The sequence below is a fragment of the Halichoeres trimaculatus genome, unplaced genomic scaffold (genome assembly GCF_033239565.1).
Source record: "Halichoeres trimaculatus isolate MK-OKI-2021-1 unplaced genomic scaffold, fHalTri1.1 fHalTri1_scaffold_21, whole genome shotgun sequence".
NCBI classification, from domain to species: Eukaryota; Metazoa; Chordata; class Actinopteri; order Labriformes; family Labridae; genus Halichoeres; species Halichoeres trimaculatus.
In genome coordinates, this window is record NW_027437199.1 from 10,162,075 (window position 1) to 10,186,424 (window position 24,350).

A 24,350-nucleotide genomic window follows, 5' to 3' on the forward strand; every position below is an offset into this window, starting at 1 on the left:
TTTTGTTTCCCGTGAATAAATATTCTACCACATTAACATGATGACACTATATTAGATATATAAGCCAGCTTACACACACACCCTTGGGTGCATGTTCTTGAGTGTATCTGGCCTTGTTTCAACTCTTTGTGCTCTGCTCATCCATCACACACTCAGGCTGCAGTAATGAAAGAGAGTCCATTAGTTGTTCCTGTCACTGGAGGGACTTTCAACCTCATCCTTCTACCCCTCATTCAGACGAGTTCATCATGAAACAGATGTTTGTGATGGTGTGATCATGAATTTTGGATGGTCTTTCCTTCTTTGTCAAATAACGTAAAGATATATGTGGATTACAATAAATCAAGTGGAAATGTGAAGAGTCCTTTGGGTCTTAGAATCTGGCATCTGACATTTCAGCACAAGAAATGAATGAACTCCTCATCAATTCTGCTATTACTTTCCATGCCTTGAATTTTACTTATTGAGTTGTTTCTTCTGTGACTCTCTGTAAAATCCCGAATCAGCATTAGATTTTTTTTCAGGGTTAATTTTCTGTTGTGAGGGAACATGATTAACATCAAAGATTGAACTAAAACTCAAAATCCTTACTGGTCACACCAGTGGCAGCTGCTGGTCAGTCAAGGAGGGGAAGCAAATTTTTTCCAGGCCTACATCATAAATTTGTTTATTTATTTAAACGTAAATTCTACCCTCCGTTCCTTTTCAAGAAAATGATCTGTGACCCTGTCGTACCAACCAGGTGTTTTTTCCAGGGATTTTACCAGTGTTCTCTCAATGCCCAGCAGAGCTAGACTGCTTAAACTGCCTTGGCCCATTGTGCTGCAGGTGTAAGATTTGAGCCGCTTTAGACAGGAGAAGCTCCTCTTTACACCTGCAGGCTGTAAGGGGGGAAGCTCCACAGCTGTAGCTGTAGCTGCTTATTGGTGAAAGGAGAGATAAACGCAATGCTCGTCGTTTTAAAGAAAGGTGAACTCGCTGGGGATCGATAAAGCCTCTGGATCAGTCTAGAACAAGTAAATGTAGAACTCAGAAGATGCTCCAGTGGAGGGTTATACTTCAAGATGGCTGACTGGCTCATTTCACTGTCAATCAAAAAGGGATTCGGCCTCAGACAGATCATCCAATCATCATGCAGAAGCCGAAGGTCCAGGCCAGCCCACTGCCTCATAGACCCCCAGAGACGCTGAGCGTCCGATGGGTGGGACAAAGCCCAGGGTTTATCCAATGACCGTCCAGTTTCCACGGTGGAACAACCCACTCTACGCTTCCCCGCTGAAGTCAGAAGACGCCCAGGGTCTGACTGTGTTAAACCACTAAGACACTGCGGGGATGAATGAGAAGGAGGTCGAGCCAGTTACCTGTGATAGGTAGCTGATTCTGAACAAAAGATGAAGGAATTCTAGCGCATATTTTGTCAGTGAAATGTACACACAGCAGTACACATCACCACTTTTTTTCGGGGAGATTTTAAGGGACGCTGAGCTTCCTTTGCAGTCTTACAGCAATCGCCACTGGGTCACACACTGCCAAAAAAAAACCAAAAAAACGGAAATCTTATCAAGTGTTTTTGCCTTCTTTTAAGTAAAATTGTCTTGTTATACTTGATATGAGCCACATTCAACAGGTCAGTCCAGAAAAAAGTCTTGTATCAAGTTTTTTAAAGACAAAATGGGCTCTGAATTGCTTGTAACAAGTAAAAAAATGGCCAATAGAACAAGAGAAATTTGCTTGAAAATGTTTTAAAACTAGAATGATGCCATAATACAAGTAACTTTTCTTTTGTTTCATTGGCAGATTTTTTTTAACATGTTCAAAGCAATTCAGACCTCATTTTTGTCCTTAAATAACTTGAAATAAGACTTTTCTGTAGGACTGGTCAGGTGACTGTTGCTCATATTAAGTCTAAAAAGACATTTTCTACTGAAAATGAGACAAAAACACCTCATAAGATTTCAGTTTTTTTCCAGTGCAACCTCAGCCAATCATTTGCGGGGGCCATACTGAGAATGCAGTGGGCTTTATGCCTCCTCACTCACGGCTATGTGATGCTCACCTGTTGGTCAGCTGAGCCGTGCTTCTGATTGGGTAACCTCAGGATCTTTGTAGCACTTAGACCCAAGCTGGTATTTTGAACCAGGCTGTAAATGTGTGCTAGGTGTGTATATGTGGTTTCTGCAGCCAGCTTCAAGTGGGATCTCAAAGTACAGCAGTTTTTATTTAGTTTTCTTGCATTTGTGATGAGGCTGCCTGTTAACATCACTCTGATTCGTTGCACCTGCATGCTTAGCTCATGAGTAGTAGCTCAAACTTTAAGTGCAGATTACTTTTGACCTGTCGACTCAAAAGCTCAATGGTGACGTGAATTTCCATCACAGCAGAACTGTGTTGGAAAAGGAAAATAATTTCAAAATGGACCATTAATCTCAGGCCCTGATTGCACAAGGATGAGGCATCAATGCTGACAGCCCCAGTATGAACACGTTGCCTTGGTGATGGATTGAGATCCCATCACTCAATATTTCCCTCTTTGATTTAATCCCTGCTGCTCTCTGTCTTTCACTCATGAAAGCTTCAGGCTAAAAATAAGGCTGTAGATCCTCCTTTTTTACTTTTTTTAAAAGCTTTGTTACTTTTCAGCACTTTCTAAATGCTCAGTTTAGTTTAGTTAAGATACCTCCGCCCAAGGAGGTTATGTTTTTGGGAGAGTTTGTCTGTGAACAACATAACTCAAAAAGTAACAAACGGGATTTGATGAAATTCTCAGAAAATGTTCAAAATGGGATAAGGAAGAAGTGATTTTATTTTGGTGACGATTCAGATTTTGCCTAGATCCAGGATTTTTTTTTTATCATTGTGAGATAGGGCTGTTTTCACCATATGTGTATATAACTCCACCATAAATGGTCGGATTGCTTTGCAAAGCAATACAAGACAAGGTCACCATAATTTCTGACAGATGTAAAAGTACGATCCAGATCCTGGTAATATTCTGGATACTGAGATCCAGAATATGAAATATGTACTGGGTCATTATAATTTTCACCACTGTCAGGGAACAAATTATGGTACAAACCTGCAACTAACACCACTCTCAGTCACTCTCCTCCTCATTCCTCTTTTCCATCTCCTCCTTTATCTCTCTCATTCCTCCACTTTGTCTGCAGCCGTCCTTCCTCATCTCCTCTCTTTCCTCTTCTTCTCCAGCTTTCCTGAAGCAGCAGAGTGGTTGACTGCCAGTTTGGTGGGAGCTCCACAGCTCACTGCTAAGTACCCTGCCAAACCCCAAGCAGAGAGCTTGAACAGCTTTCATCCAGCTCCAAACCACATCCAGCTCATAATAACCCCCCAAACCCAGCAGACCACTCACTCTCACTGTGATCAGCCATCCTCTGCTTTCTTTTCTGCTCTGTCTTTCCCCGGAGAGCGGCACGAGGGACAGAGATCCCTTCCAATCCTTCACATTTTTGAAATTCCCAAAGTTTCTAACTCTCAAAGTTACTTCTCCATTCTTCAAGAGTTGAATTTTTTTTGGCTGAGGAATTGGTTACCAAAGTTACCGCATAGCACACAGCGTCAACTTACCCTTCGCCCCTCGGCGTGTGGTCAGGCTCGTGTCACCATCATAGCCTCTGACTGTAAACGTGTTTTTCAATTACACGGCGGCCTTTTGTAGGCATGATTGAGAGCAGCCGTAAAAGTCAGCAGAGAGGCTTCTGGCTGCAGCTTCACACACTCACTGCTGATTTATCTGCCCCATTTACTCTGAGGATAATCCTTATCACTGTGACACGACACTTAGTCCAATCAGGATCATGCTCTGGTATGTTTCCCTCTGGAAGCTGTTAGAGCTCCTGAAGATGTATGCGTTGTGACGGAAGCTTTACTGGCTGCAGGAGACAAGTGTAAAATTAAAATTACAGTTGCTCCTTACTGGATGAACCAATATCGATAATTTGCAAGGATAATATTAACTTAAAGCTTGGGATGAGTTGTGATAGTACCGTGATGGACCCCTGTTTGCCTTCAGAACTGCCTTAATCCTTTGTGGCATAGATTCAACAAGGTCCTGGAAACATTCCTGGGAGAGTTTGGTCCATATTGACATGATAGCATCACACAGTTGCTGCAGATTTGTCGGCTGAACATCCATGATGAGAATCTCCCGTTCCACCACATCCCAAAGGTGCTCTATTGGATTGAGATCTGGGGACTGTGGAGGCCATTTGAGTACAGGGAACTCATGGTCATGTTGAAGAAACCAGTCTGAGATGATTCCAGCTTTATGACATGGAGCGTTATCCTGCTGGAAGTAGCCATCAGAAGATGGGTACACTGTGCTCATAAAGGGATGGACATGGTCAGCAACAATACTCAGGTAGGCTGTGGACTTTAAACCATGCTCAGTTGGTACTAAGGGGCCCAAAGTGAGCCAAGAAAATATCCCCCACCAACATTACACCAGCAGCAGCCTGAACCGTTGATACAAGGCAGGATGGATCCATGCTTTCATGTTGCTGATGCCAAATTCTGACCCTACCATCTGAATGTGGAGCAGAAATCCAGACTCATCAGACCAGGCAACGCTTTTCCAATCTTCTATTGTCTAGTTTTGGTGTTGCTGTGTGAATTGTAGCCTCAGTTTCCTGTTCTTAGCTGACAGGAGGGTCTCCCAGTGTGGTCTTCTGCTGCTGTAGCCCATCTGCCTCAAGGTTGGACGTGTTGTGCGTTCAGAGATGCTCTTCTGCAGACCTTGGTTGTAACCAGTGGTTATTTGAGTTCCTGTTGCCTTTCTATCAGCTCCAACCAGTCTGTCCATTCTCCTCTGACCTCTGGCATCAACAAGACGTTTTGGCCCACAGAACTGCTGCTCACTGGATATTTTCTCTTTTTGGGACCATTCTCTGTAAACCCTATGGTTGTGGGTTAAAATTCCAGTAGATCAGCAGTTTCTGAAATACTCAGACAAGTCCCTCTGGCACCTTTCAGTTACTTTTACTTTTATACTTTAAGTAGTTTTGAAACCAGTACTTTTATACTTCTACTTAAATAAGAATCTTGAGCTTAATTCTTCAGCGTCTACAATAGTCTTTTAAACCCTAATATCTATACTTCTAATTGAGTAATGACTGTGACACCCCTGGTTGTGATTTTCAAATAATGAGCTTTAAAGGTACAAACAATGCTTATTTCAACTGCCTCATGTGCTCTTTTGCTTGATATTGAAAAGTGCTCTACTTTTCATAAAGTTAGACTGATTTTCTATAAGAAGTGTAACTTTCTCCAGGTTATTTATTTTTTACTTCGATAGGTTAGATTCCCTTCAAGTGTAAAACCTTTGCTTCCAGTCTGATTTTGGTTCATGTCTCCTTTTTTCTCCCCCTCTCCTGTCTCCCCCTCTCCTCTCAGGTTGTACCCCCGACACGCCAGCGCCATGAACAATCTTGGCACTTTGACCCGCAACCCAGAGGAGGCAGAGCGTTACTACAGGAAAGCTCTGGACACCAACCCTCAGCATAACCGAGCTCTGTTTAACCTGGGAAACCTCCTCAAGTAAGACACACACACACACGCAGACTCGAACTAACATGACAATAGTTAAAAAAAACATGACGGAAATCTTTTCAGTGAGTTCTCAGCAAATTATCCCCGTTAATAAAAACAGACGGTATGATGAGGGCTAGTTTTGTTTTGTTTTTTTTCAATCAGAGAGAATTTTCCTTGACAAAAAACTTCTCACTCAAACTGCGATAAGAAAAACATCCTATCAGAAGATGAATTCACACCTGACTTCACAGCCCGTATTTATCTGTAGCAGTGGTTAAAAAGAACTCAACTCCAAGCATTTTTTTCCTCCCGGTTACATCAGGACACTGATTATTCTCGGTAAATCTCTGGGGTCGTTTCGCTTTGATATAAATCTTTGTGTGACAAATCCAATCATGCCTTCTGTGCAGTCTTGCTGAGCGTTAGACTGAGTAAATTTACTTCTCAAATAAGCATTTCTCTGCTTGCTCTGTCTGCTCTGTCTGCGGTGTTGGTTAACATTTGGTTTAGTTTGAATGAATGCTGTTGAAAGCAGTGTTGGATAAAGTTTGCGTGGTAAGGTATGTCTCTTAGATTTTCTTGGTACATAGTGCTTTTCCCAGCAGGTCTAGAGTTTTGATGGAGATACAACCTTACCACCTCTTTTCTGTTTCCCTCCATCTATATATTCACCCCCCAGGAGGCAGTGTAGGTTACTCCTCTCTTGTTTTCCCACTCAAGAACCAGACTCGTTCCTCTCTCCTCGGGCTGATATGTAAAATTGTGCTATCTGACTCCTGCACACTCTGTCCTGAATTGCTTCTGGCCTGTGTGGCTCCTAGAATCTGATTTCAAGACACTGGTGCCTCAAATCAAACTCCCACTGTGGATCATCATTACAATCTGAAACTGGAGAGACTAGACATAAATTTGTTGCAGGTTAAAAACTCAGCTGCTTTGACTTCCCCTCCCCTGGCTCAGAAAAAGACTCCAAGCTCCTCGCAGTTTTAGGTCATGTCCTCTTGGTTGAATCAACTTTTTTTTTCCCTGGCACATTGCATAAAAGACTCAGCTACAGAAATGTGATGTAATTCATTGTAATGCCTCCGCAGTGAGATCTGCTGATGGTTGTTTAATAAGAAAGGCCCCAAAATAAGGGAGCTCATTGTGAAAGCCAGCCTTGAATTAGCCAAACAAAGAAAAGCCAAAGACCAACCGAGACAAGTCTGGTTTTGTTCATGATAAAAACCGGAGACATCAAACACAACAGCTCCCGTAACAGACGGAGCTCTTACCAAAAAGACAGACAAAGAGAGATTCTTGCAGTGCTCTCAGGAGTCTGAGACAGCTTTTCACTTCATTCTTTACCATCAAATCTCAAGATCAGTTTACAGAGTTGTGTTCCAGAAACATTAACATGATGTTATTCTGTTGGATGGCAAACTATTAAAGGTTGTGATGCTTATACTGCTTTACCAGGGGGCTTCTTGTTCATGTTGACCACTGTCATTTCAACAATGGGAGAAGAGAGCAAGGTAGCATTTCATTCTGTAATCTGACTGCTAGATATTGTTGAATATTCCTATTTCTACTAAAAAAGTATCCTGATTGTCAAGTCATTGAATATTCATTACTTTATCAAAAATAGAACATTTCTTACATTTAATTAAAGGGTCTGTGAGGAGTTTGAAAGTCATCTTGAAAAAAAGTCTCCCTTCTAGATATATGCCTGATCGTAATCCACACTTTAAAATGAGATTATCAGCACCAATATTGCTGGTTACAGGTTATTAAAATGCTACTTCTTAGCTTCCAGTTCGGCGTCATCCAGGACCAGATTGATTTATGGCACATCTAGGTCTCTATGACAACACCACGCCGGTTGGCAAAGTTTTGTAGTGAGAAGTAATAAAACACAGAGATCTGTCTTTTTCTCTGCTAAAAACTATTTCTGTGATTAATTTTGTAGTGATGGTTGACACAGGAGCCTAACTGTCAGACAGAAAAAGGACAGAAGAGCAGAAGAAAGCTAAACGAGAGAGTGATACAGCCTGAGCTAAAGGCTAATTAGCCTTTAGCAGCAGTTATTCTGCAGTGGTCTGTTCAAACTTGAGAGTCTATCAATAAAATGAAGAGTGAGGTTACGTTAGCTCTGCTTGGTGGATGACTGGCAGGACATAGCTAACCAGGATTTATTAACGCTGTCAGGTGTGCTGAATATAAACGGCTACTAAACTACTTAGAAACTAACAGTGTTTACTTGTTGTCACGTTAGCCCACAGATACGTGGGAGCACCGGGCTGCCGATGTTGCTGGCTTGATGTCACGTTACAAACCGTATCACTATGTAACTGTACTAATAAATACCTTACCTCAGCACGTTGTATCCAGTAAAAAGTTGTCTTGAACAAAGAAAACTTGTTTTTATCCAATCTCCATTTAATTCCAAAACAAACATACGCCTTATTGAAAGAAATTAAAGACAATGTGCAGAGACTCCGGGCCACAAGGTGGCGAGGGAGTGCAATCAAAACAGATCCTCTTCATAGCATCTTTAAACTTCTAGTTGTGCCTGGTTGAATTAAACAGCTAAGTTGAATTTGAATTGGTAAGGCCTTAGAGATACTAATCTCTGTTTTCATGTGCGCTTTTTTGTGATCTCTGATTAAAAATTTCTTAACTGTAATTAATCCTGAACTGTGGATTCAGGACCATGATGTAGCACTGTGGACGAACAGTATTGAGAGATATGTCAAACTGTTGCCTCAGTGCTCCAATGGAAACAACCGGTCAGCACAAGATGTAGAGACATCTGTCACACTGCAGTTTGAGGCTGCGGGGGCTCAAATAGAATCATTCGTCTTGTTTGCTAAATGAAAGCTGTCGATTCTCCCGACTTCAGACACCTCCTTTATACGGCAGCTTTCTGTATGTTTGTCTTTGGTCAAACAGCATTGACGTCCCACAGCCCTACTGGCTCTGATAGAAAATGGCATCGATGGTAGAAACTGGAATAAAGTGAAGCAATGAGAACAAGCTGAACTGAGCTGCTGCTGGGAGCTCTGAGTGTTTACGTCTTTGCTTATTCTGCTTGTTTCTGAGACATGAACAAACTGAAAACAAATGGAATGAAAAACTATGAACAAGCAATGTCTGACTGTAACTTAAGTGTGTCAAGCTGCTAGATTAAATTACCACTGAGCAGCCACTAACAGGCCACAAGGACACCTTTTGTTGGATTTTCAGACCTCAGAAATTTTAGCTGTTTTTACCAGGTGTGACCATATCGCAGTACCACAGCCTGAAGTTCCTCCAAGAAGTTTTTTGATACTATAAGAACTTCAAGAACTTCTGATTGAAAGTTTTTACTAAGATCTAAAATATTGCTTTTAATAATCCTCTACTTGTTCTGAAACAAGCTTTTTTCTATATCCTCAGACACAGCCGGTGATCCTGACAGTGAGAGAATAATAATATGTCTGATCATTATAATGATGTTGCTACTAATGATGATAATGACGATGTGTTGCAGGTCTCATGGGAAGGAGAAAGAGGCTGAGACTCTGCTGAGGGACTCGATACGGTTCGGTCCACATTTTGCAGATGCCTACTCCAGCCTGGCGTCTCTCTATGCTGAGCAGGTGAATCTAAGGACTCTTTCTTTCACACAGTTACACACACCGAAACGTGTGTTACACATTCTCCTTTCACGCTGCAGGGGTGTCTTACATCATCACCACTTAATAACCTATGAAACTCTGTTAGTGAAGCATATCCCAGATTGTAGACTTTCCAGCTTTCTGTTATCTTGGTCATTTTATTCCTGCTAATTTTGTCTTAATTTCATCCCCTTTTCCCACAGAAACGCTTCACTGAAGCCAATGAAGTGTACCTGAAGGGTATAGAGAACTGTCCAGACAGCTCTGACCTCCATAATAACTACGGCGTGTTTCTGGTGGATGCAGGTGGGTTGGTGGCTCTTAAGATCCGGGGCTGGTGTGTAAACCCGTTAGCACTTCCTGCTGTGGAGACACACATGTGTGGAGATGAACAAATTGATTCAACCACACACTCAAAATCAAGTCAATGGCAGCTGTATTTTTCAAACAGCTGCTCTTCACTAATGAGGCAATCTCAGAGCCCATCAAGTAGCATCTGGAAATGATATATCCCTCCTTGGCGATGGCCAACCTCTGAGTATTTCAGGTGACTTCCTTCCAACCGAGACTTCCTGCCATGAATCAGATTAATTTCAGACCAGTAAACAACTTGGGAAGTGACCATGTGTTCAGAATCCCTCTAGATAAATCTGCAAAACCGACGCTGTTATTTCTTGGTCAAGTCCATCTCATAAGGTAGTGCCCCTTTATTTGTCTCTGGTTAGTCTCAGTTTCATTGTAAGTCACACAGAGGCTTTACTCTAGCAAGAACCTGAACAAGAAACTGATTTTCTTGTTCTCAACAAGTTTAACATTTGCTGAAATCATGATGCAGATTAGTAAAAAGTCAGGATTTGTCAGCTCTGTCTTCAAGAGGTGAAAAATCAGTCAAATGTTTGTTGAATGAAGGTGGGATCTGTCATTTCTGATGCATTCTAGGAAGTCAGGAAATCTGAACGCTGATTGTCTTTAGTGACACAGCATCAAGCAGGTTTGTGTCTAAAAGCCTTTGAACACTGAGTTTGTTATTTTCAGGTGCAATTTTTGTATCTGTAATAAGGGGTTGGTACCTTACACAGCTGAAATGATACGGTACCTGGCAATCGGTACCAGCACTCAATGGTACCAATTTTCGGTACTTTTTTGGTACCACGTTATGTGGTAAAAAATATCATTTTGTTTAGTAATAACCTTTTTTTTTTTTTTTCAATTCAACATACTTATTCTTCAATGTATAACCTTGCAATGTTGTGTTTATGTCCAGCATGGAAAATTGCCTACTTTTCCACTCCCTCACAGTCACAAGGATGCATTGAGGTACCTAAACATGGTACCCTTTGATTTTATGTGAATCAGTACCCGGTACTTTTGACAGGATTTGGTCGGTATCTACAAAAGTACCTAATTTGGTACCCATCCCTATCCGTAATCCAGAAAAAAATGTCACCTTGCACACTGAATTTGTTGTGAGCCCATCACTCCTCAACATGAAACAAGGACAAGGAGAGTTTCACCTGCTGGTCACTTGTGGTGTACTTCAGGACGTTGGTGGACAAGTATTAAACCGATTAAGAAGAAGAACACCAATTTTTGCACAAAAATCTATCCTGAGCAACAGAACTGTGTTTTTCCTGCTTTTGCTCTCCATACAGACTGGTTTTCATGCAGACACTTGATTGGTCAGTCCTCATCAGACCATAAACAGTAACTAGAAAACTCCCCACACCACTTTCAGTAGAACAGAATTAAATGTCTTTAAGTTATCTCCCTGTCTCCTCCAACCACTATAAGGTTTTGTCTTCTCTCTTAATTCCTTCCTCTCTTCCCTTTTCTCTCCCCACTCTTCCAGGGGAAGGTGAGCTTGCAGCAGCTCATTACCAGCAAGCTGTGAGACTCAAACCTGCACACTATGTTGCTATGGTGAACCTGGGCCGACTGCTGAGATCTTCCAATGAGAACAAAGAAGCAGAGTCCTGGTATAAAAGGTGAGTCTGTTCTGGTATTCAATTCAAACAGACGGACTTCTAAAAGTAGTTTCACCTCTTTTTCTGGTTCTGATATTGCGAAAACTAGTGTGCACAGCCTTTAATACTGAATACAGAGAGAAGCACTCTTATGGAAAGCAGTCTTTGACCTTTGACCCTTGCCTGCAGGGCGCTGCAGGTGACGAGGAAGGTGGACATCCTGACTCCACTCGGAGCTCTGTATTATAACACAGGTCGTTACGAGGAGGCTCTGCAGGTGTACAGAGAGGCTGCCGCCCTGCAGCCAAACAGTGCCGACATCTGGCTGGCTCTGGTGAGTGCGCACCCACACACCCACATACCCAGGCACCCATCATTAAGTGCAAGGACATCTGGATGGGTGTATGGGTTGGGCTGCCACATTTTGGATACACTCCAAAACAACATATGTCTGGCCTTGAACATTCTGCCAGACCCTTACAATATTTTTTCTTGTTTCACACACACCAACACAAACACACACTCTCTGTTTTTTCCTTCTCCAGGCTCAGGTTTTAGCCATGGCCGGTCGAACCAAAGAGGCAGAGAAGATGACGCAGGACATCATCTCCAGAGAGGGCAACTGTATCGAATGTTACCGCCTCCTGTCTGCCATCTACAGCAAGAGAGGCAACTACACCGAGGTGTGTGCGCTTGGCTGTTAATGTGTGTGTCTATCTCGTGGCCTTGGTGTGTGTTGCTCGCAGGTATGAGAGCACACATTGTGTTCAGACAATCACATTGAGGGAAGATAAACTCCCAGCAGAATACCGCTCAGTTACCTTGGAAACAAATCACCTCCTGTACATCGGGCCAGGAGCAATTTGCTGGCAAGAGGCTGCCACTCATCCTCCCACTGTGTTTTCTCAGCACTATCACTTCTGCCTGTCTGTCTTTCACTTTCCCTCAGATCAAGTAGCATCACTCTGGAAGGCAAATGTGTTATTCTGAAATCTGGACCCTTGCCTAACATGTTTTGGGGTCTGTGTGTCTCATGGTTGAGAAAGTTTTTTAAGCTTTCTCAGCAGATTAAGAAGTGTGTACGACCCTAAATCAACATTTTTGTTACGGATAGATTCTTAGCATTTATTTCCTCTTTAGAGACTCAGCTGTCATTTCATGTAATACAGAAATGGCTGATCTTCTTCTGCCTCAAGCGTCGGTTGATTTTCTGTGTCACATGCTGTAATCACTTGTGAATTATTCCCCCGAAAATTTCCCAGAAATTTCAGGGTAAGCCTCTCCTATGAACACAATTGGTCGATTGTTTCTGAAAAAACTGTTGGTTTTATTTATTTATTCCTATTGTGATGTCTCTTTTTAATTGTAAAGTGACTTTGAGTGTCCAGAAAGGTGCTATTAAATTATTATTATTATTATTATTATTATTATTATTATTATTATTATTATTATTATTATTATTATTATTATTATTATTATTATTGTTGTTGTTGTTGTTGTTATTATTATTATTATATTTTTATTTATTATATTTTTAATTTATTTATTTATTTATTTTTTTTTTTTTTTTTTTCCCCAGATTTACCCACACTTTTCCTGCAAGCTTGCTGCTACTCTTTATTTAAGTTCTAACTTCCCCCAAAGAGGTGTCTATTGTTTCTGAGAAATAAAGCCAGTGCATGCACTCCTGGAAAGTTTGAATCTTTCCATGGAAACTTTCAGAAATTAACAGGAATTTTCAAGAATTTGTATTAACGGCATTTACCTGGTCATATACATGCATGGATATTAAATATTTTGGTTTGTTATAAGCAGACATGCACTCAAACATGTCAAATGCAATATCATTTTTTATGACCAACAGTTTTATTGTTTTCAAATTTTTCATGACAGTAAGAAAAAGAACTTGATTGTACAGAAACCAGACAACACGTTATACAGAACAACACCCAACAGAGGTTACATTGTCAATGCAAGACAAAGACAAACAAAACAAAACAAAACAAACAAAAACAACCCTCCCTCGACAACCTGACAAACAAAAATTACATTTAAAATAGTTAATATACAGGACTAGAGTACAATGATTACATGTAAATAAGGATACAAAGGAATAAAAATAATGAATTTCCGCAGCTGTTACAAGAATGTTTCAAATTAGATTGTATGGAAGTGTTAAGTTCCAACTTTTACTGAAAATTTGTTTCCTTAAAATTACAGGAAGTTGTCAGCCTAAATCAATCCACAAAGCTGTATCAAGCCTGCTAGACTCTGAGGATTTGCAGCACACTATTAATGATTATCGTTCGAAAGGGGTGATGAATCCTGTTCTGTACAGAGGTTAAGATCCTCCACTTAGCATTGAATAAGTCTAATCGGTCTATCATCCTATTAATTCTTCGAAGGCTGCTATAATACTTAACTGAGAAAACCAAAAGCTGGATGGAGGGAGATCCTCCGACTTCCATTCTCTGTTAAGGAGTTTTCTGCCCAACATGATGGCTGTATGGATCCACCCATTCTGAGATTGAGGAATCCTACTCAAAGGCTTAGAGTCCACAATTATATAATAATGCAATACTTTTAAATTAAGTTGATGAGTAGAAAAAATATCCCTGAAAAATTCCAACATATCACAGGAATTTGTTAGAGAAATTAATTTTAAGTTGACGGAAAAACCTTGAAATTTTCCAACATTCCCGAGACTATGTTGATGTACTACACAGTCTTTTCCTTAACGCAAAAAACACCTTGAGTCAGTATCAAAAGGCTGTGGGATTTATTCAAAATGCATCTGAACACTGTATGTTGGTGGTCAGTACATCTGATTCTGCCTCTGTAGGTTTAAAAAATATCATCACTTGATTTACACATGCACACTCACACACACACACACACACACACACACACACACACACACACACACACACACACACACACACACACACACACACACACACACACACACACACACACACACACACACACCAGACATGAATACATTTTCACTCTCTTCATCTCTGACACCCTTCTTTGAAATTCTCCTCCTTCCCTCTCCCCCACAGTGGCCCTGTTCAAAGTAGCGGCCTGTTAAGGGGGATTTTCGCAGAGAATTTTTATTTGTGTGTGTTGCTGTGTTGGTGTGCCAGGCTCTGGATGCTCTGGACCAGGCCCTGCAGCAGAATCCGAGTGATCTGACGGTGAGAGCAGAGCTGTATTTCTCCAAAGGAAACCAGCTGAGAGAGATGAACCAGCTGGACCGAGCCTTTGAGGTACAGTTTCTCTCTTTCTTTACCTATCTGTTTTTCTCTCACGTCTCTTTTTAAGAAAGTGCAGATTCTCTGTGGCAGAAGATTTAGTCTCTGTTTCTCAACAAATGTGTTCTGAGCAGATATATAAAATACTACCATATGCAGTTGACAGTCATGCCCTACAGCAAAATAACATACATGTGCATAAAATATGTGTCAGCACAGTTATATTATTCCAGTGGTTGGTGGAAAAAAATCTACATTATAAACACGGACATCTCTGCTGTTTGTGTTTTTGAGCCTGTAGCCAAACATCTCCTCACCGTCTCTTGTATTTTTTGGTATTTTCAAACCGCAGGCGGTGTTTTCCTATGTGAAGTGGGTGTTAATGAGTGAAAAGTTGAAAAAAAAATGAAGTGGAAACGCCCCAGTAGATTTCTTCAGCCTGCAGCAAAGAAACATTGTGCAAATGATCCTTTAGTGCAGATGCAGCTGATAAAAGAGTATCCACTAAAAGCTCTTGTTTTTGTTGCTCACAGGCTCAGATTTTCTGAGAGTCTGACAACATGACAGAAAAAAATCTCTGTGGAGATGGACCGTTTTGAGAAAGAAGCGTATTTTACACCAGAAACAGATTTTTATATCACATTCTTCAAATCCTTAAAAGTTCCCCAAATGATTTTACTGTACTATCTTTGTTGATGTGAATATTACTGTGGATGCAGTTTTAATATTGAGATATTTTAGTTACACAATAACACAGACAAACCAACATATGAGCCAAAGTAAAAAAACATGTTTGTTTTTTGTTTTTTTTTATCATCCAATTTTTTATCAAATCAACAAAACAATAACTTTAAAATCAGCAAAATACAAAAGACAGTGACGGATAAGTGGATGGGAGTGGAATTTAGTTCCTCCCGTTTCTCCTTTACTCCTCTGTCATTCCTTCTCTGTTATTTTTTTATTGTTTGATTATTTTGTACAGAACTTGTAAATAAAGTTTATTTTTCTTTATTATTATTCTTAACTGATGCTGTAAGCCAAAACGTCTCAGCCCTCCTCTGGTGGAGTGGCTATTAAACAATGATTACCAGAAGTAAAAACCTCATCCATGGGCCTAACACTGAAATTACAGCAGGGCAGCTTTGGTTTGATGCCTTCCCCTTTCCTTTTCAAACTGATCTTTTGTCTCTGAATAAGTCTCCTAAGGAGAACACGTCTCAGATTTAATCCACGGGGAAGGTTCCTGGAAGGCACTTTTCCTGGGAAGGAAGCCGTGATTGACTTCCTGAGAGGCGAGAAATCAAGTTAAGGACCGTGAGCTCTTTGTGAGAAACTCTGCAGGAGTGGTAGTGAGAAGGGGAGAGCAGAGAAGGCCATTTGAGGTCACTGCAGCTTGAAAGGGAGCTGTTGGCGTGTAGGAAGCTGCTGATACAGATAATGGTGTGTGTTTTTTCTCTGTTATTATCTCTGAAGCGGCAAAACAAACACATGCAGCAGCGTTTGAAGTGTGTTTTTTAGCAGGTTTATTTCAGGACTTTTAGGCCTGTTTTTCATCTCAAGAGTGTCAGAGCAGAAAGTGCACCCATGGAAACATCCACGGTCCCACCCTAATCCCTTCAGATAAGAAGCTACATAGAGGTTTGGGGGATTTTAAGATGACAGGTTGTTTCCACCCCTGTTTATGTATCTTTTTTTTACCTTTGGGAGAATTCATAAGTCTAGGATTGATTTACAGAGGTGTAATTAAGTGAGGCGTTTGTTTTAGTTTCATTTCTTCATATTAGCTCCTAACAGTGTATATAGCCTGAATTAGAAAATTAAATGTGTCACATTCTCCAAACACAGCTGCAGCAAACCTCATGGATATTTTGTATTTATGGGTAAAAATAGGCTTCAGGAGGGATTCTGGACGTGTGCAGCGTGAGCGTAACGCCAGCTGTGACTCTGCTTGTGGAGACAGCTTTGTTGAGGAGGACAGGAGTGTGTCAGCTCATCCAGACGTCTTAAAAAGCTGCTTAAACCCTGCTGTAAATACACACCATGAGACCGATTCAGAGTTGACATGCAACAGAAGCAACACACTGAACACCTGAAGGCAGAGCCTGTTCACACACTGCTAGATAACAAGTCTGTGTAACTAGAGGCACTTTTTTTTAATTCTTTTTGCCCGTATCCTTGTAATTTCAGGAAATGTGCACAAGTCTTTGAGTGTTGAAAAATCAGAGTAGCCTACTTTGAATTTTGTCCTTGATTTGCGCAGGGATGAAGAAATGCAGCTGCTGCTGATAAAATGTTCAACTAGACCTTGGAGTGGACTCTGTTCTGGATTTCTGCATTGTAATGAGCTCCTTAAGATACAGTCATTTATTTTAAAATCAGTCTGAGTTAACAGAGAGCCTGCAAAGCAGAGCAGAAACCAGAAAGCCCTGTTTCCACCAAGCGGTTCAGTTTGGTTCATCTCGACACGGCATGCACTTGACAGAGTGTCCACTGACTAATCCCAGGACAGACCCCCAAATAACGGAGAGAGGCCATCCCACTCTCTGGGACCCTTCTGTAGGGGTGCCAGACTAAACCGATCTGATCTCGGAAGGTGGAGCTACAACACTGCAGACCATTGATTGGCCCAAAAAAAAAGTCACTTACTGTGACAGTGGCTGCATTTCTCCTGGTGGCAAACGATCTTCACTGAAACAAAACTTGGTTGCACTTAGTATAAAAGAGCCACATGACAATCACAAAGAGGACAAAATGCTGGATGTCTTCCATCGTTGCTCTTTGTTTACTGTGTCGTGTTTTTCTTCTTCGTTAGATTTATTCAGGGGGTACACTGTGTCACTCTACTATGGCATCACACTGTTATTTAACTGATGCGGCTGTCTGCATCAGGCTTACACGCCGCCTACCACAAGGGGGCACGGTTGGCTGTGGAAACACGAACAGGACCAAGGTCATCAGTGTTTTAGGTCTCACAATATCAGACACCCTCACCCAGGGGACCAAGCCGGGGCTGAACAGGCCTTAACTTGCGCCCTCGTAGCACCCCACGAATCCGCCTCCTTAAGCCAAAGCCACCTTTTGGTTTTCTCTGTGGCCTCAGTCCCACATTGAATGGCCCTCTTTTTGGCTGTTCCTGCAACAACCACTCTGTTGAGGACTTTGCAGGGTGAGTGTCCTGCAAAGCTTTTGCATCCCACTTCTTTGGGCTTATAGAATGTTCTCCAGCTAGGCCTGGTACATAGCACGCTTCCTCTCTTTGGCTTCCTGACTGCACTCTTCCCAAGGCACTGTCAGTTCCAGCATGATCAGATGTTTTGGAGCCTCAGTGTAATAATCATGTCTGGCTGGAGTGACGATGCTGCCATGTGCTGAGGAAACTGCAACTGCCTACCCAGGTCAACCTGCAGCTGCAAGTCAGAGGCTGTGTGAAGGAGGCACACATGGGGTATCCCACCAGCTCTGGCAAAGGTTATTCCTTCCCTTAAGGCATGGTGGTGTTTGCTGAGGTTATGATGCATCTGATCATGGAGGTTTTGCCGGGCTTGGCAGAGCATCATTAACTGCTTCAACAAGAAGCAAAGTCCAACTTGCATGATGTTAGACCAGTTATTCCATCTCATCCAAGCCCCATGCTGCTGGAGTCCGACTGCCCTACTGACTTGATCTTCCTCATTGCCTTGACATTCCTACGTACCACTGGCAATGTGAAGACGACAAATGATGCAGCGTGTAGTTAGCAGAGAAATCTATATACTGTTTCCCCTCGTCCACTTTTTTTTCTGATCACAGCCTGTGATATTTTTTTCTCTTTGCAGAGCTACAAGCTGGCTGTGGAGCTCAAACCTGACCAGTCTCAGGCCTGGATGAACATGGGAGGGATCCAGCACATTAAGGTTTGGATTTAGCTTTCAGGGTTAGCCATTACAGTATCCCCTTGGTTCAAAATACTGACGTCAGGAGTCTGTATCTATCTATTATTAGATCATCCAGGAGAAGGTGATAGTGTGTCACATTGATGATTTGTCCCATCTTTGATTAATTAAGTTTATAATGTGTGTATTGTTTTGTTTGGGTATGCAGGGAGACTATGCAGCAGCAAGGATGTACTACCAGCGAGCACTGCTCCTGAGTCCTGGTTCCAAACTCCTAAAGGAAAACCTGGCCAAGCTGGACCGGCTGGAGCGGAAACTGACAGGAGGAGCGTAGACCACCCTGATCCACCAGACGCTCTCTATCCTGGGTGAAGATCAGCAGAGCAAGGCACCAGCGTGCTCCGCCCTCTGGAGCCCAAAGACAAGCCAGAGGCCTGCTCGGTGTCACGTCCTGGGATATGATGACCACCTGCCTGTTAGAGCAGAGGATGATGGGAATGTAAGGGTGTGGAGCGGAGGAGCTGGGGTGAAGAGACTGTGCCAGCCAAAGAAACACTTCGCAGGGTGAGGGAGAGAAGGAAGCGGCTGGTTGTGAAGCACCAAGAGCCCCGTCTGCGTCAGCTTCACCCACACACACACACACACACACACACACACACATCTGCTTCACAGCTGTGTTTGCTTGATTTATATTTACTTTCTTGTGAGGTCCTTTCCTTTCAGGCACTTAATGACAGATGGTGTCACTCTGCAGCTCTGTCGATGGGAATTATTCATTTACCTATACCACTCTAGTGAAAGTGTGTTCAAAAGTTATGAAGGGCATCAAGACTCATTTGAGACCTCTGAAAACATAGCTAAAAAATCTTCATGTGATTATCAGAAGCAGGTGTTTACCATTTCAAGGGCACAATTTCAACCAACAGAGATTGAAAAATTTCAGGACTATTTATACAAACCTTCAACCAATCAGAGTGGAGAAAAAAAAGAATGGTAACACCCACATTTAGAATTTCCACAACATCATAACGCTTTCCATTTCTATGCAAAGTGAACAAGTCCAACACCAGCTGCAGTTAGGGCTGCACAACATCACAGTTTCAGATTTTTCTGTGCTATATATTTATATCATGATATTTACAGCACTAAGTTTAAATTATGTGCAGAGACTTTAGGATTCATCTCATCAGGGATCCCTGAGTCGAGTTTGTCCAACTTCTACAACTTTTCTCACTTGTCCAGTCTTAGGGCAGTGACACTTTCAAAATAGAGAAATGATGGAGCAACATTTCTTTAGCATCTTTACATGAAAACTCATCACGAATCCAGCCACAAAAATCATTGGCAGCTTTATGTTTGTGTTGATTAGTTTAGGATTATCTGTCATCATGTCTATTGCACATGTGTGCAGGTTATGAAGGCAATGGTAAAAAATCAAATCACGCAGCCCTAGTGCTACTTTATGCCTTCCGTTCACCCTATATTCAATTAAAGCTAGTTACTAAAACAAGCAAGTGGTTCATCTGAGTCTAGGTGTTTGTGTAGCACATGAGAGGCAGAGTTTAACGCAGATTATTCTAATCCCACCCAATATATCAGAGAAAATAAAGCAGAACCTGTAAATCTATCAGATTATATTATTGGAAATATAAGACTCAAAGCAGCTTTCTCCTCCTCAGACATGAACTGCTCAGCCTCCATGTCCAGCTCACATTGGAGGACCTGATATGAAGAGCTGTGTGCAGGTTCACTCTAAGCTTGTGTTTGCCTGCGACTGCGCTGTGTGAGGAGCTCGGACTTCTTGTGGCATCTTGCGTACTGTAACCTCTGAAGATTGCTGTTTGGGTTGCCGTTTGTGGTTTTGTTGACAGTGATATTGTGAACGAGTTTTTGCTGTGGAATGACTTCAGAATGAAAGTGAAGTGACGAGTGCAATGACTGAATTGCACCAAGAAAATAAAGTATATGTTTTATTAAACAGTGTTTGTTTGAAGTGTTTATTTGATAAACAGTGTCTGGAAGAAAGTCTTTACATTAGTTGGAGTACGTTTTATCTCTGTTTGGAATTTTGTGAGGAAAACAGTGATGCACATCTGACATAATTCTGATACTGTCATTATTTGAGCTTAGTGTCCTGGGTGAGCCATAGACCTACTGGACAAAGCCATTAAAAAAAGAATCTACTTTTTCAAAATTTCTGTCCATCATTTGATATTCTTTTTTTGGCTGGTTGATCTAATTTAGCGTCCTGTGTTGGTACCTTGATACAAGGGCCAATCAGAATGAAGCTGAATAGTTAACCATCTGTCAACCTTTTCACACATGAAACCTACTGGTGGGCAAGACTTCTTCTCAAAGCTGAACTTTCTGTCAGTTTTTGTTTGCCTTATTTCCTATCTGACAAACTTTCAAAGTTCACAAGCTGTCAGTTTTTAACATTTCATGAATGGTAAGTTGATGACACTGAGTATTTAAACTAACTTTTTTCTTTTTAGTTAATGTGAGATTCTTAACTCATTAGCTGCTAACCATTTTCAGAGCATCGTGAACGATCTTTCAAGACCCAAATAATATTGTTTTCCATGGCTTTGTAAACACCAAAACTACCTAAGAAGCCTGGACTCTCTTGTTTTATGTTTCTCTTCCTGTTTTTGATTCAAAAAACAGACAAAACAAACTTTTGTTGAATGCATTCGTCTTGGGCTCTCCATCCTTTGATCCTCTCCGTGATCTCCGTCGTCTTTTCTCATGATCACGCAGCTCTTTCTCTCAGAACTTTTGGGCCATATCCTCAGTTGGAGCATGAGCTGCCTGAACTTCTCTGACTTGCAGTGTCTCGCTATGCCTCTATCATCTGACATCTTCTCCTCATATCCATGCTGATTTCTCATCCAAAGAGCACACCGCTCTCACCCACAGTAGTTTATAAGCATGATTTTGATTGACAAGCTCCACAAGACCCTGCCCCCTCCCGCTGAAAAACATGATTTGTTTTATTTCTATAGACACAGTAAATGGTTGTAATCAAATTGATGTCTGTAGATGTCAGAGGTAGCCAATGAGTTAATGGCATGGCTGCTGTGTGCTGATGTAAACAACTCCAACTAGCTTGTTGACGCCATGTTAGCAATCAAGCAGCAGCTTAGTGGACTGATGATTTTTTTTTTGTACCAGGCTATAAACATGTTTATTTCTGCTGTGGAAACTGCTTTCTTCCCTTGGTGTTCATGTGGTCATCCTCAAGTGGACACTCCAGGAACTGCAGATCTTAGCACTTCCTCATTGCCTCATGTTTTCAGACCAGAGGTTGTTGCCCTGAGACTGCCCTAAGCCCCCACATACTTAGCCGAATGCTCCTCAAAGTCAGTGAGTGTTTGAGTGCAGAGGTGTAGACACTGAAGATGACAGAGGGCAAGGGGGGAGAGAGCAGAGAGCAAAACCATGCCAAACAGGGGCCTCCCTTTATGTGCTAGAATACACAAAAAAAGGACCGCATGTTGGTTTGTTAATGGCAAGGCTCTCTCTTTATTTTTTCCCTCACCCTTTTCTACCTTGATGTTAACAAGCACACAAAAACTAAGTAAGAAAGCCTCAGAGGGGCCTCAAAAACAAGTTAAAGCAGAAAAAAAAAACAAATTTATTATAAACAAAGTGAAGCCCGCAAGCTAGTTTAGGCGGGCATCTCAAGCTGTCTCATATCACACTTCACATGTGTCATCCTCACAAGCACATAACAAATGTACCTTCCTGATTCAGCTGTCTATGTAGCAAGATACACAGTTTCCCTGTCTGCTCTTACTGCCACCGCTAAATGCTAATCTTAGATTTTCAGCCCCCTTCTGCCAAGCATCAACCTGCAGGCTCTGAGCCAGAGGCCAGGATGTTATCGCATCACTCTCCAGTTTCTGCAGTGGAGTTTCCTACCACTGTGATTCCAGTTTTTTTTATTTTTTTTAACTTTGTTATCCTTCACTGTTGTACCTGGAGTGCAAACACAAACTGGATCAGTTTCAGTATTGTGAAGCAGCTCCACCCATCGGGTTCTGATTTAAAGTTCGGAGAAACAAACAATGAGGATCAGCAGAGGGTTGGGCAGCACAGGAACAGGAGAAACTCAGGACGGAAACCTCACTAAAAACTGATCTTAACAGCAGGCGAGGTCGACTTCCTGAGTCAGACTGAGAACAGAGTTATATTTAGCTTGAAAACAAAACCATTTGTTAATATATCAGCACCCTGTTTCAGTCAAAGTTCTCAAAATCAAAATCACAAGACAACACTTAAGTGTTTTTCCTTGTCTGGGGTAGCTATAATTTGACAAGGAAAACCAGAGGTGAAGTTGAGGTACTGCATTAGGTGAGGTGACACCTAGCAGATAGCTAGCAGCTAGCAGCTACCACCTGTAACTCAAAGAGGCCACAGCCATAATGACACACATCTTTAATCCTTAAAATAAACATCTTTTAACATGTTGTTTCACAATAATAGAGAAATGAGAGGGACCAAGACTGAGACCTAACTGTATTTGTACCAGGCAGTAAACTGGTTTATTGCTGCTGTTAGCATGTTCACCAGTTAGCATGGTCACTCTTAGAAGTGGAGAAAATCGTGATGTTGATCCTCAAGGGGTGTGTTAGACAGCAGATGACGTTTTCTGAAATTAATCCCAAATAAAAAAGTTACCTGAAGAATAAAATTTACTTCACTGAATCTGACTGAGCTGAATGCTTTTCAGACTTTTCATAGCAAGAAGCAGTAGCCTTTCTACTAAACAAAAGTATAGTCATCTCTCAGCACCAGGAGAAAAACAGTTTTGAAGTTCCTTTGAACTTTTTTGCCAGTGATGACAGAATCAAAGAGTCTGCAGATAATAAACAAAAAGACAAAGTCTGAAGATTTCCCCAGAACAGAGAACATCAGCTCCTCAAACGAAAACCCTGCAGCAACCAATCCAGAGTGAAATCCACCTGAAACCGGTAATTCTGCATTCACTTTTACAAGTTCCTTACCTGTTTATCAGACATTGTTAGTGTGTTACTCCCGTACTTTGGAGCAGAGATCACAGCAGAGCCTGACTGGATGGCTTCAGCTTGCAACAATGGAGTCCCTTGAAGTAGAAAGGGATGAAGGGAGTAAAGGGGGAAAACAGACGATGCTGATCAGAGCAAAGAGCGCAGGAAGGAATATGGAGGAATATGGAGGAGGCTGAGGAAGGCTGAGGAAGGCGAGCAATTTCTCGCAACAATTTCAGGCAACACATGTCTCCTCATAAATTAAAACTGAGATTAACACGTGATGAAGAGTGGTTGGAGACAGCTTTGCCACTGGTGCTCATCTCATTCCAAGTGTCAACACATCCATCTGCAGTGCAATAAAGCACCATCAAAACCAGCACATATCCTTCTCCTATGTAGGCTTTTCCCCTTCTGTAGTGTAATGTTTGCTGAATTTCCTTCACCATTGTTCTTTCACTGCCCTCTACTGGTGTGGTGGTGCAGTGCAGTTACATTTATTTGTTTTGCTGTACGTCACTTGCCTGTTTGCATAATCTACTGGGTCTTCAGCTTGTGGTGGAAGACCCGATTAGCATTTTTGCTCCTGATACGGATCTGAGGCCTGAGATGTTTAGTATTGAATATCTGTCGATACTGAGTCCTGATTAAATACCTGAGTTTACAGAGAGAAACTTTGATAAAGAGGTCGGAAATTAAAGCTGCACCCTTTTTTTTTTTGAGTTTTAACAGTAATGAAAAATATAGATAAAATATGTCTTAAGCTTATTCATTCCATTGAACCTAGTCCAGCTAGTTTTAATGTTAAAGTCACCTAATCTACGTAACATGCTCTCCTGCAATACAGCATACTAAAATCAAACTGTTATCATGTTTTAATCAACTTGCATGTTGTCGTGAACTGTGCTGTACAGCTCCAGTAAGGCAGGACATACTGTGGATAACAGGCATGGCATAAACCTACATCTCACCTTTCTTCTGGCGTTTTGGACGCTCTCCAAGGATTATTACCTGTTGTTGCCCAGAAGCAGCGGTGCAGCCTTTCCCTTGTTAGTGAGCT

General features: G+C 41.7%; 1 protein-coding gene across 1 annotated transcript in view; it reads left to right on the top strand.

Moving 5' to 3' along the window:
- Window positions 1–20,226, top strand: part of tmtc1 (transmembrane O-mannosyltransferase targeting cadherins 1) — a 109,848-nt gene extending 89,622 nt beyond the window's left edge. The window contains exons 11-19 of the mRNA XM_074698703.1: window positions 5,410–5,553; window positions 9,059–9,167; window positions 9,389–9,491; window positions 11,035–11,170; window positions 11,339–11,483; window positions 11,695–11,832; window positions 14,299–14,421; window positions 18,222–18,299; window positions 18,487–20,226. Of these exons, the coding sequence (XP_074554804.1) occupies window positions 5,410–5,553; window positions 9,059–9,167; window positions 9,389–9,491; window positions 11,035–11,170; window positions 11,339–11,483; window positions 11,695–11,832; window positions 14,299–14,421; window positions 18,222–18,299; window positions 18,487–18,612 (1,102 nt within the window). The 3' untranslated portion in view covers window positions 18,613–20,226. The remainder of the gene's footprint in view (window positions 1–5,409; window positions 5,554–9,058; window positions 9,168–9,388; window positions 9,492–11,034; window positions 11,171–11,338; window positions 11,484–11,694; window positions 11,833–14,298; window positions 14,422–18,221; window positions 18,300–18,486) is intronic.
- Window positions 20,227–24,350: the final 4,124 nt, after the last annotated feature.